Here is a 14,995-nt window from a genome sequence, read left to right as displayed (position 1 = left end):
CAATTTCTCACAACAAGCTTTTGATAAAAATGGACTTGCCATTATCTCTGGCCAGAGATGTTCTGTGTGGCTAAGTAGGCATAGACCCATGTGCTTTGACTCTGCACCAATCAAAGGGTATAATTTAGGTTTTCTCTTACAAATTAGGTATACATTTGGATATATGTAGAAGCCAGAACTGTGAGCACGTAGGTGGTGTTTAACATCATAAGAATGGATAGTATTATTCAAGGAGAGAGGATTGATAAAACAGGAATGCCATGATATAAAAGATAGGGGAGATATTTACATGAAGTATTTAATTCAAGTCAGAGAACCAAGAGACAGTACAAGAGGCAATCTTTCACTCCTGCATGATAGGGTTGATGCAAGGATCTCTGGATTCTATTAGAGTTACTGCCCTACGGGAATTTAATGCTTCATTTGCCTAACCCAGTAGTATATATAGCAAGTTAATAAGATCTGCAAATTCTTTCCCTCTCTCTCTCCTCCCTCCCACTCTCTCTATGTTTCTCTCTCTCTCCCATCTCTCCCCTCCGCTCTCTGCCTACATCTCTTCAACTCTCCCTCTCAATGGGAAAATCTCTTGTGTTGTCACTGGGAAAGGGCCATAGGAATTTTTTTTTTACTAAGAGATTAGCCATCTGATAGTGTAGCAAACACTATATTAAAGGAAATGTTTGTTTTAAGCTTAATGCAAATTCATTTTTTAATAGTTTACTGTCAAGTTGGTTTCCATATAACACCCAGGGCTCAGTCCCACAAGTGCCCTCCTCCATGCCCATCACTCCTCTTCCCCTCTCCCAACCCCCATCAACCCTCAGTTTGTTCTCGGCATTCAAGAGTCTCTCGTGGTTTGCCTCCCTCCCTCTCCCCCACTATTTTTCCCCCTCTTCTCCCCCATGGTCCTCCATTAAGCTCCTCCTAATCCTCCTATATGTGCAAACATATGGTATCTGTCCTCTGCCTGACTTATTTTGCTCAGCATAACACCCTCAGGTTCCATCCATGTTGCTACACATGGCCAGATTTCATTCTTTCACATTGCCATGTAGTATTCCATTGTGTAGATAAACCATCTTCATGATCCATTCATCAGTTGATGGACACTTAGGCTCTTTCCATGTTTTGGCTATTGTTGAGAGTGCTGCTGTGAACATTGGGGTACATGTGCCCCTGTATCCCTTGGGTTAATTCCTAGCAGTGCTATTGCTGGGTCATAGGGGAGTTCCATTGTTAATTTTTTGAGGAATCTCCACACTGTTTTCCAGAGGGGCTGTACCAGTTTACATTCCCACCAACAGTGTAGGAGGGTGCCCGTTTCTCCACATCCTCGCCAGCATCTAGAGTTCTCTGATTTGCTCATTTTAGCCACTCTGACTGGCGTGAGGTGGTATCTCAGTGTGGTTTTGATTTGTATTTCCCTGATGAGGAGGGATGCTGAGCATCGTTTCATGTGTCTGTTGGCCATCTGGATGTCCTCTTTGGAGAAGTGTCTGTTCATGTCTTCTGCCCATTTCTTCACTGGGTTGTTTGTTTTTCGGGCGTGTAGTTTGGTGAGTTCCTTATAGATTCTGGATATTAACCCTTTATCTGATATGTCATTTGCAACTATCTTTTCCCATTCCGTTGGTTGCCTATTAATTTTCTGGGTTGTTTCCTTGGCTGTGCAGAAGCTTTTAATCTTGATGAGGTCCCAACAGTTTATTTTTGCTCTTGATTCCCTTGCTTTTGGGGATGTGTCAAGTAAGAAGTTGCTGCGGTGGAGGTCAAGGAGGTTGTTTCCTGCTTTCTCCTCTAGGGTGTTGATAGTTTCCTGTCTCACGTTCAGGTCCTTTATCCATTTTGAGTTTATTTTTGTGTATGGTGTGAGAAAATGATCTAGTTTCATTCTTCTGCACGTTGCTGTCCAGTTCTCCCAGCACCATCTGTTAAAGAGGCTGTCTTTTTTCCATTGGATACTCTTTCCTGCTTTGTCAAAGATTAGTTGGCTGTACATTTTTGGGTCCAAATCTGAGTTTTCTATTCTATTCCATTGGCCCACGTGTCTGTTTTTGTGCCAGTACCATACTGTGTTAATGATGACAGCTTTATAGTAGAGGCTAAAGTCTGAGATGGTGATGCCTCCCATTTTGGTGTTCTTCTTCAATATTACTTTGGCCATTCGGGGTCTTATGATTCCATACAAATTTGAGGATAGTTTGTTCTAGTTTTGAGAAGTATGCTAGTGCAATTTTGATCGGGATTGCATTGAATGTGTAGATTGCTTTGGGTAGTAATGACATTTTAACTATATTTATTCTTCCAAATCATGAGCATGGAATGTTTTTCCATTTCTTTGTGTCTTCTTCAATTTCCTTTGTAAGTTTTCTATAGTTTTCATCATACAGATCTCTTATATCTTTGGTTAGGTTTATTCCTAGGTATTTTATGGTTTTTTTGTGTGTAATTGTGAATGGGGTCAGTTTCTTGATTTCTCTTTCTGTTGCTTCATTGTTGGTGTATAAAAATGCAACTGATTTCTGTACGTTGATTTTGTATCCTGCAACTTTGCTGAATTCATGGATCAGTTCTAGTAGGCTTCTGGTGGAGTCTGTCAGGTTTTCTATGTAGAGTATCATGTCATAAAAAGTGAGAGTTTGACTTCTTCTTTGCCAATTCTGATGCCTTTTATTTCCTTTTGTTGTCTGATGGCTGAGGCTAGGACTTCCAGCACTATGTTAAACAACAGTGGTGAGAGTGGGCATCCCTGTCGTGTTCCTGATCTCAGGGGGAAAGCTCTCAGTTTTTCCCCGTTGAGGATGATGTTAGCTGAGGGCTTCTCATAGATGGCTTTGATGATGTTTAAGTAAGTTCCTTCTATCCCGACTTTCTCAAGGTTCCTTATTAAGAATGGATGCTGTATTTTGCCAAATGCTTTTTCTGCATCTATCAATAGGATCATATGGTTTTTATCTTTTCTTTTGTTGATATAAGCCCGCTGGTGTTAAAAAGATGAAAATCAATCAATGTGATACATCACATCAGGAAATTCATTTTTTAATCAGCAGGGATTAGAGAAGTTCAGGTAGTAATGCATAAATGACTCAAATTCAGTTCTAAATATTGTTTTTATACTTAAAAGACAGTTTGATCCTTTCTCGAGCATTCCTCAGTGTTATCTATAAAATAATAAGGAGAAAGAAATATGTGCATGTAGATATATGCTCTTATCTGTCATACACACAACCTGAAAAGTAAGGAATTTTCTGCATGGCACATTTGTGTGAAAGAGATAAACAGAAGAATACACAGGCTGTTTAACATGATTTCTTTAAGACCTGCACATTCACACACAATTTCCACAAGTATAATGTTCAGTCTGGAGAGAAGAAAATAACTATTTCATGATAATGAAGGGTTGCCATGGGGAAGATGGATTGAATTCAGGCTTCCAGATTAAGCCTAGAAGGAAGAAACTGGGGGAATTTGGGGACCTAATATGAGGAGAGCTTCTCACAGTGTAGACCTCCAAATATGGAGGAAGCTGCCTTAAGCAGTAGTGAGTTTCCCAGCCATGACGCTGGTCAGATTGTAGTTAGAAGTTATTGTAGAGCGATCCAGGTGATAGAGAGACAGTGGTTTGGCTGTGATTCCTAAACCAGAGTGCCTGTCAGAATCACCTAAGAGCTCTTAAACTGTAAGTCCTCTCAAGCATTTGCCTTAAGAGGCAAAGAGAAATTTTTTGGAGTAATCAAAGAGAAATTTCTCCTTATTAAAATGTTATAGTTAATGCATGAGAAAAAGAGTGACACAACATTGCTATTGCACTACTTCTGATGAATTAATGAAACTATGCAGTGATCCCTACTGGCAATTGATATCAGAGACTGACAAGCAGGGATCATGTGTCTCATGATGAAAGTACACATCAACTGTTAAATACGCTTTCCAGAAAATCAAAACCTAATATAGCCTAACCCTAGTCTAACTACAAATGGAATTAAATATGGAAGCAGTGGGATAGATTAAATGATAGCGTGGAGATTATATCAGGAAAATAGAGAGTGTGGAAAACACTATAAGATAAGCAGCTGATTTCCTCAAGAAATAAATGATAAGGGCATCAAACAAGAGCAGAAGAGGGAAAACCTACAAATTAAAAGAGACTCAAGAGAAATATCAACCATTGAATGTATAGGTCTTATTTAATTCCAATTTGTTTTTTTTGTTTAAGTTTATGTAAGAATCATGAAATAATGTGGGAATTTTAGAAACTAACTGGATAGCTTCCTTCTTGTAGGAATTATTTTTAACCTGGTAGCTGTCATAATTGTATTGTGATTAATATTTTTCAAGTCCTTAGAGACACATGCTGGAATATCTATATTGATAAAATGATTTGAAGTTTGGGATTTACTTCAAAGTATTTTGGAGTCGGGGGAGGGGAAGTAAGTGGGGATATAAATGAAACAGGAGTGGATGTGAATTGATCACTGTTAAATCTTGAAGGACTCATTATATCCTTGCCTCTCTATCTTTGTATATGTTGAAAACTTTCAAAATTAAAGTAAAAAAGATACAAATTTCTGGGCCCAAGCCTTGGATATTCTTATTCATTAAATCTTGAGTGGGACCTGAGAGATGAAATCTTTCATTTCTACTTTAGGCCGTATTTTTAAAGAGGATCCAGTCAGGGGTCCAATTTATGGAATCCCACTGCCCAAGGGTTATTAAGATCTCTTTCAAAAAACAAAAGATCTCTTTTAACCATGAGATTGAGGATTATATCTTCAGGGCTTTCCCAAGGTAAATTTGCTTCAAAAAAATAGAAAATTAAAAAAAAGAAAAATTTGGGGTGCCTGGCTGGCTCAGTTGGTAGAGTGTGCAACTCTTGATCTCAGGGTTGTGGGTTTGAACCCCACATTGGGTGTAGAGATTGCTTAAAAATAAAGTCTTAAAAAAGAAAAGGGGCACCTGGTTGGCTCAGTCAGTTAAGCATCTGACTTCAGCTCAGGTCATGATCTCATGGCTCATGAGTTTGAGCCCCGCATCAGCTCTGTGCTGACAGCTGGGAGCCTGGAACCTACTTTGTGTTCTGTGTCTCCTCTCTCTGCCCCTCCACTGCTCACATTCTGTCTCTCTTTCTCTCTCAAAAATAAATAAATGTTAAGAAAAAAGTTTAAAAAAGAGAAAGTATAAAAACTTATTTCTGATGTCCCTTTACTTGGAATCTCCTCTTCTCCTTTAATAATAGTTCGGAAAACCCTTAGATTACGGATGCGTCCCAATGGTACCAAGTACACACGCACTCCTAGACAACATGAAGCCTCTCTATTCCCCTTGTTCACTAGACCCTCCCTGTCGGGCATTATGCTTCCATAGGATACTTTGAATGTCTGGCTAAACATATGTTGACTGAGCCAAAGATTCAAATAATTGGTGAGAGTGGCTTAATTACCCTTTACTTAAAGAAACTTGTTTTCAAAGGAATTTCTAGTACCTTAAAGAATATGGACATTTCAGCCACTGTGATAGGAGTCCTGGTATATATTTTAATTGTTTTTTCTGGAAAAAAATCAGGCTCAAATCATAATGTAGATGCAAGATATTACCATGAATGCCTGTGCTTTGCCTCTTAATAGCATCTTCTACCCATTCTGCATCTACTCAATGTATTTGATAGTGAAGCACTGTACAATTTTAAAATGCTTTCTCCTTTTTAAAAAAGATCTTAAGAAATCTCTAAATTCATCTAGGGGTTCAAACCCCCAACTCTGAGATCAAGAGTCATATGTTCCACCAACTGAGCCAGACAGGAACCCCGAAAATGCTTTCTTTATAAAAGAATCCCCATGCACTGTTGGTGGGAATACAAACTGGTGAAGCCACTGTGGAAAACAGTGTGAAGTTTCCTCAAAATTAAAAATAGAATTACAGGGGGGAGGGGGGAGGGGCATAGAGGAGGACACTTGTGGGGATGAGCACTGGGTGTTATGTGGAAACTAATTTGACAATAAACTATTTCTAAAAAAATTAAAAAAATAAAAATAAAAATAGAATTACAGCATGATCCAGTAACTCCACTACTGGGTATTTACTCAAAGAAAATGAAAACGCTAATTCAAAAAAGGTAAAGGCACCCTATGTTTATTGCAGCATTACTTATAATAGCCAAGCTATGGAAGCAACTCAAGTATCTAATGTATCCATAGATGAATGAATGGATAAAGATAATGAAGAATATACATATATATATATTCATATATACATATATATGAACATAATGGAATAAATATGTATATTCACACATATATGAATATAATGGAATATTTATTACCCAGTCACAAAAAAGAATGAAATCTTGCCATTTGCAACAACATGGATGAATCTAAAGGGTATAATGCTAAGTGAAATAAGGGAAAGACAAATTCCATAAGATTTTACTCATATGTAGAATTAAGAAAACAAAGCAAAGGAACAAAGACAAAAGAAGCAAACAAGAAACAGACTCTTAACTACAGGGAACAAACTAGAGGTTGCCAGAGGGGTGGTTAAGTTGAGGGAATGGGTGAAATAGGTGAAGGGGATTAAGAGTACACTTATAATGAGCACTGAGTAATGTATAGAATTGTTGAATCACTGTATTGTACACCAAAAACTAATATAACACTGTATGTTATCTATGCTGTAATTTTAAAAAACTAAAGTTAAATAAAATAAAATACTCAGTTTAAAATAAATAAAATGCTTTCTCCTTTATATAAAATTAAATTTAGGGGCACCTGGGTGACTCAGTTGTTTAAGCATTTGACTTGATTTCAGCTCAGGTTATAGTCTCAGGGTTCATGTGCTCTAGCCTCATATTGGGCTCTGCACTGACAGTATAGAGCCTGCTTGGGATTCTCTCTCTGCCTTTCTCTGTGGCCTTCCCCTTCTCTGCCTCTGTCTCTGTCTCTGTCTCTCTCTCTCTCTCTCAAAAGAAATGAGTTAATTTAGAAAATAAATTCAATTGGCTTTTCCAGACCATGTATATCATTACATTTGTATTATTTACAAGTTGGTAGTCCATATCTAGTTTTGAAATGTATTTAGTTAATCAACTATTGGGTTTAGCAGAAACACATTTGCCCAGTCAGTCCTATTGGTCAGCTCACCTTAAGAAATCCTGTACTTAGGACATTGAGCATGGGCCTGTGTCTGGTGACAAACCCTGGGCTATACCTGGAGGTACTCAGGTGGCACCTCAGGTGGTCGAGTTTTTGACTCTTGATTTCAGCTCAAATCATGATCTCACAGTTTGAGAGATCGAGCCCCATGTTGGGCTCTGCACTGACAGCATGAAGCCTCCTAGGGATTCTCTCTCCCTCGCTCCTCTGTTTCTCCAAGGTTGCATCACTGTCTCTGTCAAAGTGAATAAATAAAACATGTTTTAAAAAAGATGCTTTGGCCTTAACTACAGGCAGCAAAGGACTATGAAGCCATGATGCTTATTTGGGCCCTTGATATTAGTGATTTCATTGTACATTTAAAGTTTGTTTTCTTTTATACCCATATCTGTGTATATGTGTACCTTATATATATATGCACGTAGGTATGTATTTGTGTGTGTCCTCATATACATATACATATATACATATTCTCTAGATATGTTTGGCCTATCCTTAATTTCTCTGGGTTTTAGTTTATGTGTCAGATACTATTCACATTTGCTCTCCGGAATATTCTATGATTCTTTGTTAATATGTATGTGTTGGTATCAAAGCATTGGCCATGCAAGAAGAGCTGAGGGAGAGAAGGGAGTGGGAAGGATGTTTTTAGTTCAGGGGGTTGGTGTGCTGAAAGAAGGCTGATTAACATGGTGCTATATGGGAAAATCCCCATGGTGGCATTCTACACTTATCCTTTAAAAACAAAACCTGTAGGTTGGCAGAAATTGCACACTCCCTTCTGAAGCTGGCACCATACGACACCCAGACCATGGAGAGCCGAGGGCTTCGGCGCTACATCATGGAGATGCTACCCATAACCGACTGGACAGCCGAGGCAGTGAGGCCAGCCCTTATCCTCATTTTAAAGAGACTGGATAGAATGTTCAACAAAATTCATAAGATGCCTACTTTGAGGTGAGAAGGCCTCCTGGTCAGCTGTTGATATTGTGGCTTCAAAGTTGAGGGTTATCATCTTTTAAGATGGTGGCACAACCTGGAGTTGAATGAATGACTTGAGAGCTTTCTGTTGACATACGTGCATAGCTACCCAGGTATATGAATGCATAAGTAGCAAGGTCTACATTTTGAAGAAATAATATATTCTTTAAAATTATATGTGTTCATCTTGGAAGGTCTGTTCATTTCCTAGCTATCATGTTTCTCATCTGATACACATAAGAAATTCAGTGAGTATCCTTCAATTTCTTTTGAAGTAAGGCAGGGTATGCCTTATAAATAAAACAACTGAGGAGAAGAGAAAAATTAATTTGACATTCAAAAAGTACTGTCTTTAACATAGTAGTTTAGTTGCCAGCTTAGAGAAATGACAAAACTTAATAATAAGCAGCCACATAGGAGCTGAAAAAAATCCCGGGATTAATAACAATTACCTAAGTTTCACCTTTTCATCTAATTCAGGGTTGTACTAAATGAACACTATTACGCTTTGATCTCTCTTCAGTAACCTGAATTATTCACTGATAACCTTTCTATGCAAGGACACCTTTCTATGCAAGGAACCAGACTACCTGGAGTTCTCAGTCCAGTTTGGAAACCTATAAACAGACATTTGAATTGATTAAATGTTGATAAACCTACTAAGAAATTTCGAGTTTGATTTAATAAGAGCATGTTCTGTCCCTTTAAACTTACCACAAATCAGTGCAACTCTTGTCCAAGAATTTGTAGCACTTAGCATTCAATTTGTCAGAATCTTTCCAGGTTTATCCTGTGCTCTTGTTCGTTTATGCAGCCATCAGGAGTTGTTGGATTTATTTAAAAAAAAAAAAAGAAATTGAAAGATTTCATTCCAGCAATTGATATTTTGTTCCTATATTCCTTTGTAACACGATGGCCAATGCCTATACATTATTTCAAGGTTATTTACATGAGTGGCATGGAAATGTCTCTGTCCTACAGTACACCTATTTTTTTTTTTTTTTGGTGGTCCCAATGGAATATTTGTGCCTTTTGTAAATGGCCACGGTCTTTAAATTCTTACAAGGATGTGTCAAAATAAATTCATTTTCTTAAATAACTCTGTATGTAAAGATACCAAACATCTCCACAGGCTGACTCATTTGTCATATAATCAAGACCGTTATAAAGAACATCATGCTTCCTAAAAGTAGATTTCTGAATGAATGCATAGATTGGCTAATTGCAGGCAATTTATTTTGAGAATGTGAAGTTTCCTTGGATTTAATTTCTTTAGGTGATCTCAGTTCAACAAGGGAAACGTTGATTAAACTTGACCTTGTAGGTTACTTGAGAATCAGGGATGTCAATATATCCTCACTCATGAACATTTCCATTTTGTCATTATAGATATTCCACTTTGGTTGGAAATATAAGCTTAGAAATTGTTTCCAGGATAATATATGGAAATAATGTTGAGATCAGTAGAACCCATTTATTTGGGGGCCACAGAGATGGCTTTTTTGGCATTAAGACAGTTACAGACTGGATTGACTTTTATTACAGAAAGTCCTATGTTTGTTTAATTGGGTTTAGATTTATACCACTTATGTGACCATAGAAAGTAGGCAAAAAATACCATTTCTTAGGAGGCCAAGAAAGAACGCTTTTTTAAATGGACCGTTATCTTCTAATGTCATGTTTTGGGCAGGAGTTAAGCCGTATAAACCGAATTAGTTGTATCCTGGTGTAAAAGCTGAGGCTATCAATTCTAGTCTCATAGATTTCAGAAATGCAGCCTGTGGTCAGATTAGGTCTGTTGGGTGTAATGGCCCCTATCATGGGTTTCCCAAAACTGTAGTCTTATACCCTCTCTCAAAGCTAAAACCAGGGATCTTAAAATGCAACCCATTCATCATCTCTGTTTTTTTCTTCAATAGATTTTGTCTCATTAGTCGAGTGGGGCAGGAGTGCCCCTGCTACGTTTTCAGTATCTTCTTCCCTTCCCAGTGTGCTCTGTGCTTTTGGAACAACATGGGTAAACTTCATCCCGTGTGAAGCACTTTGTTGTCTCAGACACCTGTCCTGTCTTAGATGGTGTCAGAATCACTGTCTCGTTCACTTGTTTCAGACTGACTCCGGAAGGGAGCCACGCTGCTAATGGCTCCTATATTGTATTCCAGGCGACAGGTTGAGTGGGAGCCTGCCAGCAATTTGATTGAAGGGGTTTGTTTGACACTTCAGAGGCAGCCAATCATATCCTTCCTGCCTCACCTTAGGTCACTGATCAATGTCTGTGTCAATCTGGTGAGTAGCCAAGTGGCAATCTTATGAAACTTTGCAACATTTAACTAACTCTGCTATTGACTTCTCTGAATCGAAGATTTACAGGTCAACCACTTTGTGCCCCTACCTACCCATGAAAACAGATGGCTCAGGTGACATTGAAAATAGTGAGGCACATTTCAAGGTGGTGCGTGGGGAGATTAGGGGCCCATCCCTACACAGGTGGGATTTTTGGTGTGCTGCTTCCCACGCACTACTTTGATAATTTGCCTCTTTAAATTGCGCTGAGAGTTGAGGGCTGCCAGTTGGAGAGTGGGGTGGCGGAGACCGCACAATTGGCTAGACTTTGAGGTAGCCTGGGGTGGGGGAGTTTAAAATGCAAAGAGATTTTTTTTTTCTTTTTTAGTGCAAAATAACACTATGAGTTGGCCAGTCTAGGATTTATGGGAAGAAAAACAAAATTTTTTTTTATCATGGATGTAATATCTGGAGTCTGGTCCTCACAAGGTTTTGTACAATGTGGAAACTATGTTAGAGCATTTCATTGAGTAGGAGCTGCTGCTTACCTAGTTGAGCAATACCTCTATAGCTGGAATGCCTAGTGCAAATAGAGCTGTGCCATCATCATTGTTGTCAATATCTGCTCCATCAAAGAATGCGGATTGCATTTCTTGGAATCCACAAGTAAGTATGTCCAATCTCCTGATTAGAATAGTTTTTGGTTCATCTCTCATTAGCTGCCAACAACATTCTACAAAACCTTGGCTGAGTCCGGTGTCATGTTCGATCTGATTCCAGACATTACATGCCTTCAGAAGAAGGCGGCGAGAACAGATTGAAAGTAACATGCCCAACCTTCAAATTATTATTATCATCATTATTATTATTTCATTATTATTATTGAATGAGACTCCCTTACTACGGTTGCATGAAATTGCAATAGTCAAGGCTGGTCATGTGCTCTGTTTGTATTTCAGGTGATGGGAGTGGTAGGACCTTCCAGTGTTGCTGATGGATTACCCCTTCTTCATCTCAGCCCTTATCTCTCACCACCTCTGCCCTTCAGCACAGCTGTTGTCCGGCTTGTAGCATTGCAGATACAGGTGTGACTGCCTTACCTGTTTGTCACGCTCATTAAGTTGCTGGTTGAGGCACCAGATAATGGTGTTCTCTCTCTTTTTTCTGCAAAGGCTGGGCAAAATCTGTGAAACAAAAGTGTAAACATCTCCAAACGTTTATGGGTTTGGAGCTTCAGTCCTGAGCTTGGCCCTAAGTTGTGCTTCTGTAATTCTTCTTGAGATCTCAAAAATAGCAGAGTCACTTAGTCCTGCCACAACCTCAGGAACCACTTAAGTCATTTCCAATGTGTGCAAAACCCTAGGAGAATAATAGTTCACAGATAAGCAGCCCACAATTGTTAATTAAAAGACACAGTACTATTCGAAGTCTGGTTTTAAATTATTTGCAGAAAGAATTACAATGTAGAATTCTTTCAAATCTTATAACTAGACTTTGAATATATTAATTTACTTTAATGATTGTGGGTTGAATACTGTGGGTTTCTTTTCTTTTCTTTTACTGTCCCTGTTATTTGATTTCTTAAAATTAAAATAATATTTCCAAGGCAAAAAGTGCAGAATGCCAATTCCCATACCTCTTTCTGTGTGTCACCTGATTTTAGAGAGTTGTGGAGCATCAGTAAGCTCTGTAACTGATGGGAAATATACACTTGATGTAAATTGATAATACCCATCATCCAGAGAATGGGTGAGGGTACAAAAGAAATCAAGCAAGAGCTTTGGCTACCATGCAGAAGGGAAACAATGATCCCTAAAGTGATACATTTTTATCACCTGTGTACAGAGATCATTTATTTCTTTCTATATTGCCTATTCTTTCTGTTTTGGAGAAGACCTTATGCAGAGGTCAGAGGACTTTTAAATAATTTCCAAGTGGAACAGGTGGCAAGCTCTGATTCATTCCATCTCTTTTATCTCTAAAATATTTACTGGTGGACACATGGAGAAAATGAATGGGGATGTGCAGTTGTTTTCATACCAGACCATAAGGATTACAACTTTGCATTTAATATTCAAGATGTTACTGTTTTTTAGGTATAGAATTCTCAGTTATGCCAAGCAAATGGTAAAGTATCAGTTTTGAGTGAATCTTGTACACTGTGCGATTGAACTATAGTTTCCAGGAGCAGCCAACAGGGAATCACCGTCTCCATCGTGCTGTATGAAAACAAACATTCTGAATGGGTGTGGGGTCAATTAATGTTTTTTTCTATTATTGCTGCACAGGCTTTAAAAGAAGATTTCCCTTTAAGCCATGTGATCTCCCCGTTCACCAATCAAGAGCGAAGGGAGGGGATGCTTTTAAATCTACTCATCCCATTTGTGCTCACAGTAGGATCTGGAAACAAAGGTCTGATTAATTTAACTAAAGGCAATTTATTGTTGTGTTTTCATAAATGGCAGGATGTTACTTCTTATTCTTTTTCCCATGAAGGTCATCACTGAAGTCCATCTGAATGATTTAAACGGGGTTACCTTAGGAAATAGAGTTTTCCTTTCTTTCCAGTTTAGCTATCCTGGGTCAAGAGTTTCCCTGCTCCACTTCCTAGAAGATATGTCCTGTTTAAAATCGCTTGAGTACATCAAAAATCGGGAGAATGTGGTTTCCGTTAAGAAGATGGTATCAGCTGAAATACAGTGTGGTGTGAATTGACAAGTGAATGGACTTTACAATATACTGCCATTAGAGTTAGCGTAAACTCCACCATTGCTGTTAGATTCCAGTATATTTTCATTACTCTTCCTTCTTGGGGGATTTTTCTTTTAGGAAAAGTTTATCTCAAATGTTATGACCATACGTTATGAGTATTTGAGCAGAAAGAAAGAAAGCAGATCGCAATGGTAAGCTGGAGATTTCGCTAAGAACACAAGCCCTTGGGTGCTGACTATGGAGAAAACACCCAGTATCAGGAATGCTATTTCTGTCCAGAGGAGAAGCTGTACTTGGTGGGGAAACACCCAAATTTCTAGGGTATTCTAGTCTGGAATTGGAAAGAGAGCTGAATTTAGCTGTGTCTAATGTGGGAAGTCTACCTCGTGATTTGCTTTTCTTTCCACTTCCCTGCTCCGAACTCTGTCCCTTAGATAGCCCGTGGCTGGAACAGCCTGAGGTACAGCTGCTCCTGCAGACGGTCATTAATGTGCTCCTGCCACCACGTATTATCAGCACGTCCAGGAGCAAGAACTTCATGCTGGAGAGCTCCCCCGCCCATTGCTCCACCCCCGGGGATGCGGGTAAAGACTTGCGCAGGGAAGGGCTGGCAGAGTCCACCAGCCAAGCAGCATACTTGGGTAGGTACTCTCCTCATGCCCCCCTACCCCTATATATACACACACAAGTGTGTGTGTGTGTGTGTGTGTGTGTGTGTACATATATACATACACATATATATGTATATATGTATGTTTGTGTCTGTATACGTGTAACATAAGTACTTACTGAGTTATGTTACACCTTGACTCAAAAAGTATTTTAAAAGACCTCAGTCCAGAAAGTATTTAAAGAAGCCACTTCCACAAGTAGGAAGCATCACCCTTGCAAAAGAGTCTGTAAACATACGCCAGAAAACAAAGTAGTTTCATATCTGTGGTGCCTAAATTACTTGGTTGTTTTTCTAACAGCATCTGGACATGTGAGGAAGGCATCTGTAGTGAGAATTCCTCCTTGCTGGTTAAGTATGAGATCACTAATGAGGTTTACCATTGGTAGTTGTTTTCAGATGTGGACTACATCTAGTACACAGGGACACTGCGTTGCACAGCTCATGGGACTCATTGATGTGTCGTCTGTGTGAGTGGAGCCCCTGAGTGGGTAGTCCACATCCTGCGCAGTAAGACATGGTGACCTTGCAGGCCATTATGCCCCCTGCTAGCTATTTTTCTTCCCTTACAATAATAGCATCTCTAAATCTCCGTCTTGATTTTCACTCTGGTGAGGCCAGTCGACTCGTTCTCCCCCACAGGCTTGCCGGTTTCCTTCCGGCCTCCACTGCTACTTTTCCATCACCCCATGCCTGCCTTTAACTTGGCCCTGCCTCAGGGAACCCTGGAGACCCGCTCCTTGGTCCTGAGTGCACAGAGCTGGGGAAAAGCCCAGGACTGAGAATAAGGAGCACTGGCAGCAGAAAATCTCAAAAGGAGCAAGCTGAGAAGACCATGCCTAATATTTTTCAATTTATCAAAGCAGACCTTGGTGTGGGGGGTATAAGATGAACCATACACACTGGTAAAAACAGGTCCTTGGAGTTTAGAGTGTGTGAGGAGTTTGGTCTATATCATAAGGGGAAATATTGGGGTGCCTGGCTGGCTCAGTCAATAGAACATGTGACTCTTGATCTCGGGTTGTGAGTTTGAGCCCCACGTTAGGTATAGAGATTCCTTAAAAAAATATACAAATAAGGGTAAGTATTTCAAAATTATGTGATTGACAATGAGAATGGAAAGAACAAAAGGAACCAAGCATGCATGGACACAGGACCTACCCACATGGGGCCATGAGAATGTGGGGTTCAGATACAATCT

At 39.3% G+C, this 14,995-nt stretch overlaps 1 protein-coding gene across 3 annotated transcripts in view; it reads left to right on the top strand.

The window, feature by feature from the left end:
- UNC80 (unc-80 homolog, NALCN channel complex subunit) overlaps positions 1 to 14,995 on the top strand; it is a 221,428-nt gene that overhangs the window by 185,513 nt on the left and 20,920 nt on the right. For all 3 annotated transcript variants that reach the window (XM_039249973.1, XM_039249971.1, XM_039249972.1), the window contains 5 exons: positions 7,905 to 8,105; positions 10,292 to 10,415; positions 11,372 to 11,497; positions 12,701 to 12,824; positions 13,559 to 13,765. In XM_039249973.1, coding sequence (XP_039105904.1) covers positions 7,905 to 8,105; positions 10,292 to 10,415; positions 11,372 to 11,497; positions 12,701 to 12,824; positions 13,559 to 13,765 — 782 coding nt within the window. The remainder of the gene's footprint in view (positions 1 to 7,904; positions 8,106 to 10,291; positions 10,416 to 11,371; positions 11,498 to 12,700; positions 12,825 to 13,558; positions 13,766 to 14,995) is intronic.

This window comes from Hyaena hyaena, unplaced genomic scaffold (assembly GCF_003009895.1).
Source record: "Hyaena hyaena isolate Hyena2069 unplaced genomic scaffold, ASM300989v1 scaffold_353, whole genome shotgun sequence".
In the NCBI taxonomy this organism is placed as follows: Eukaryota; Metazoa; Chordata; class Mammalia; order Carnivora; family Hyaenidae; genus Hyaena; species Hyaena hyaena.
Note: the sequence above shows the minus strand (reverse complement) of the source record. Positions and strands in the feature narration are given on the sequence as shown.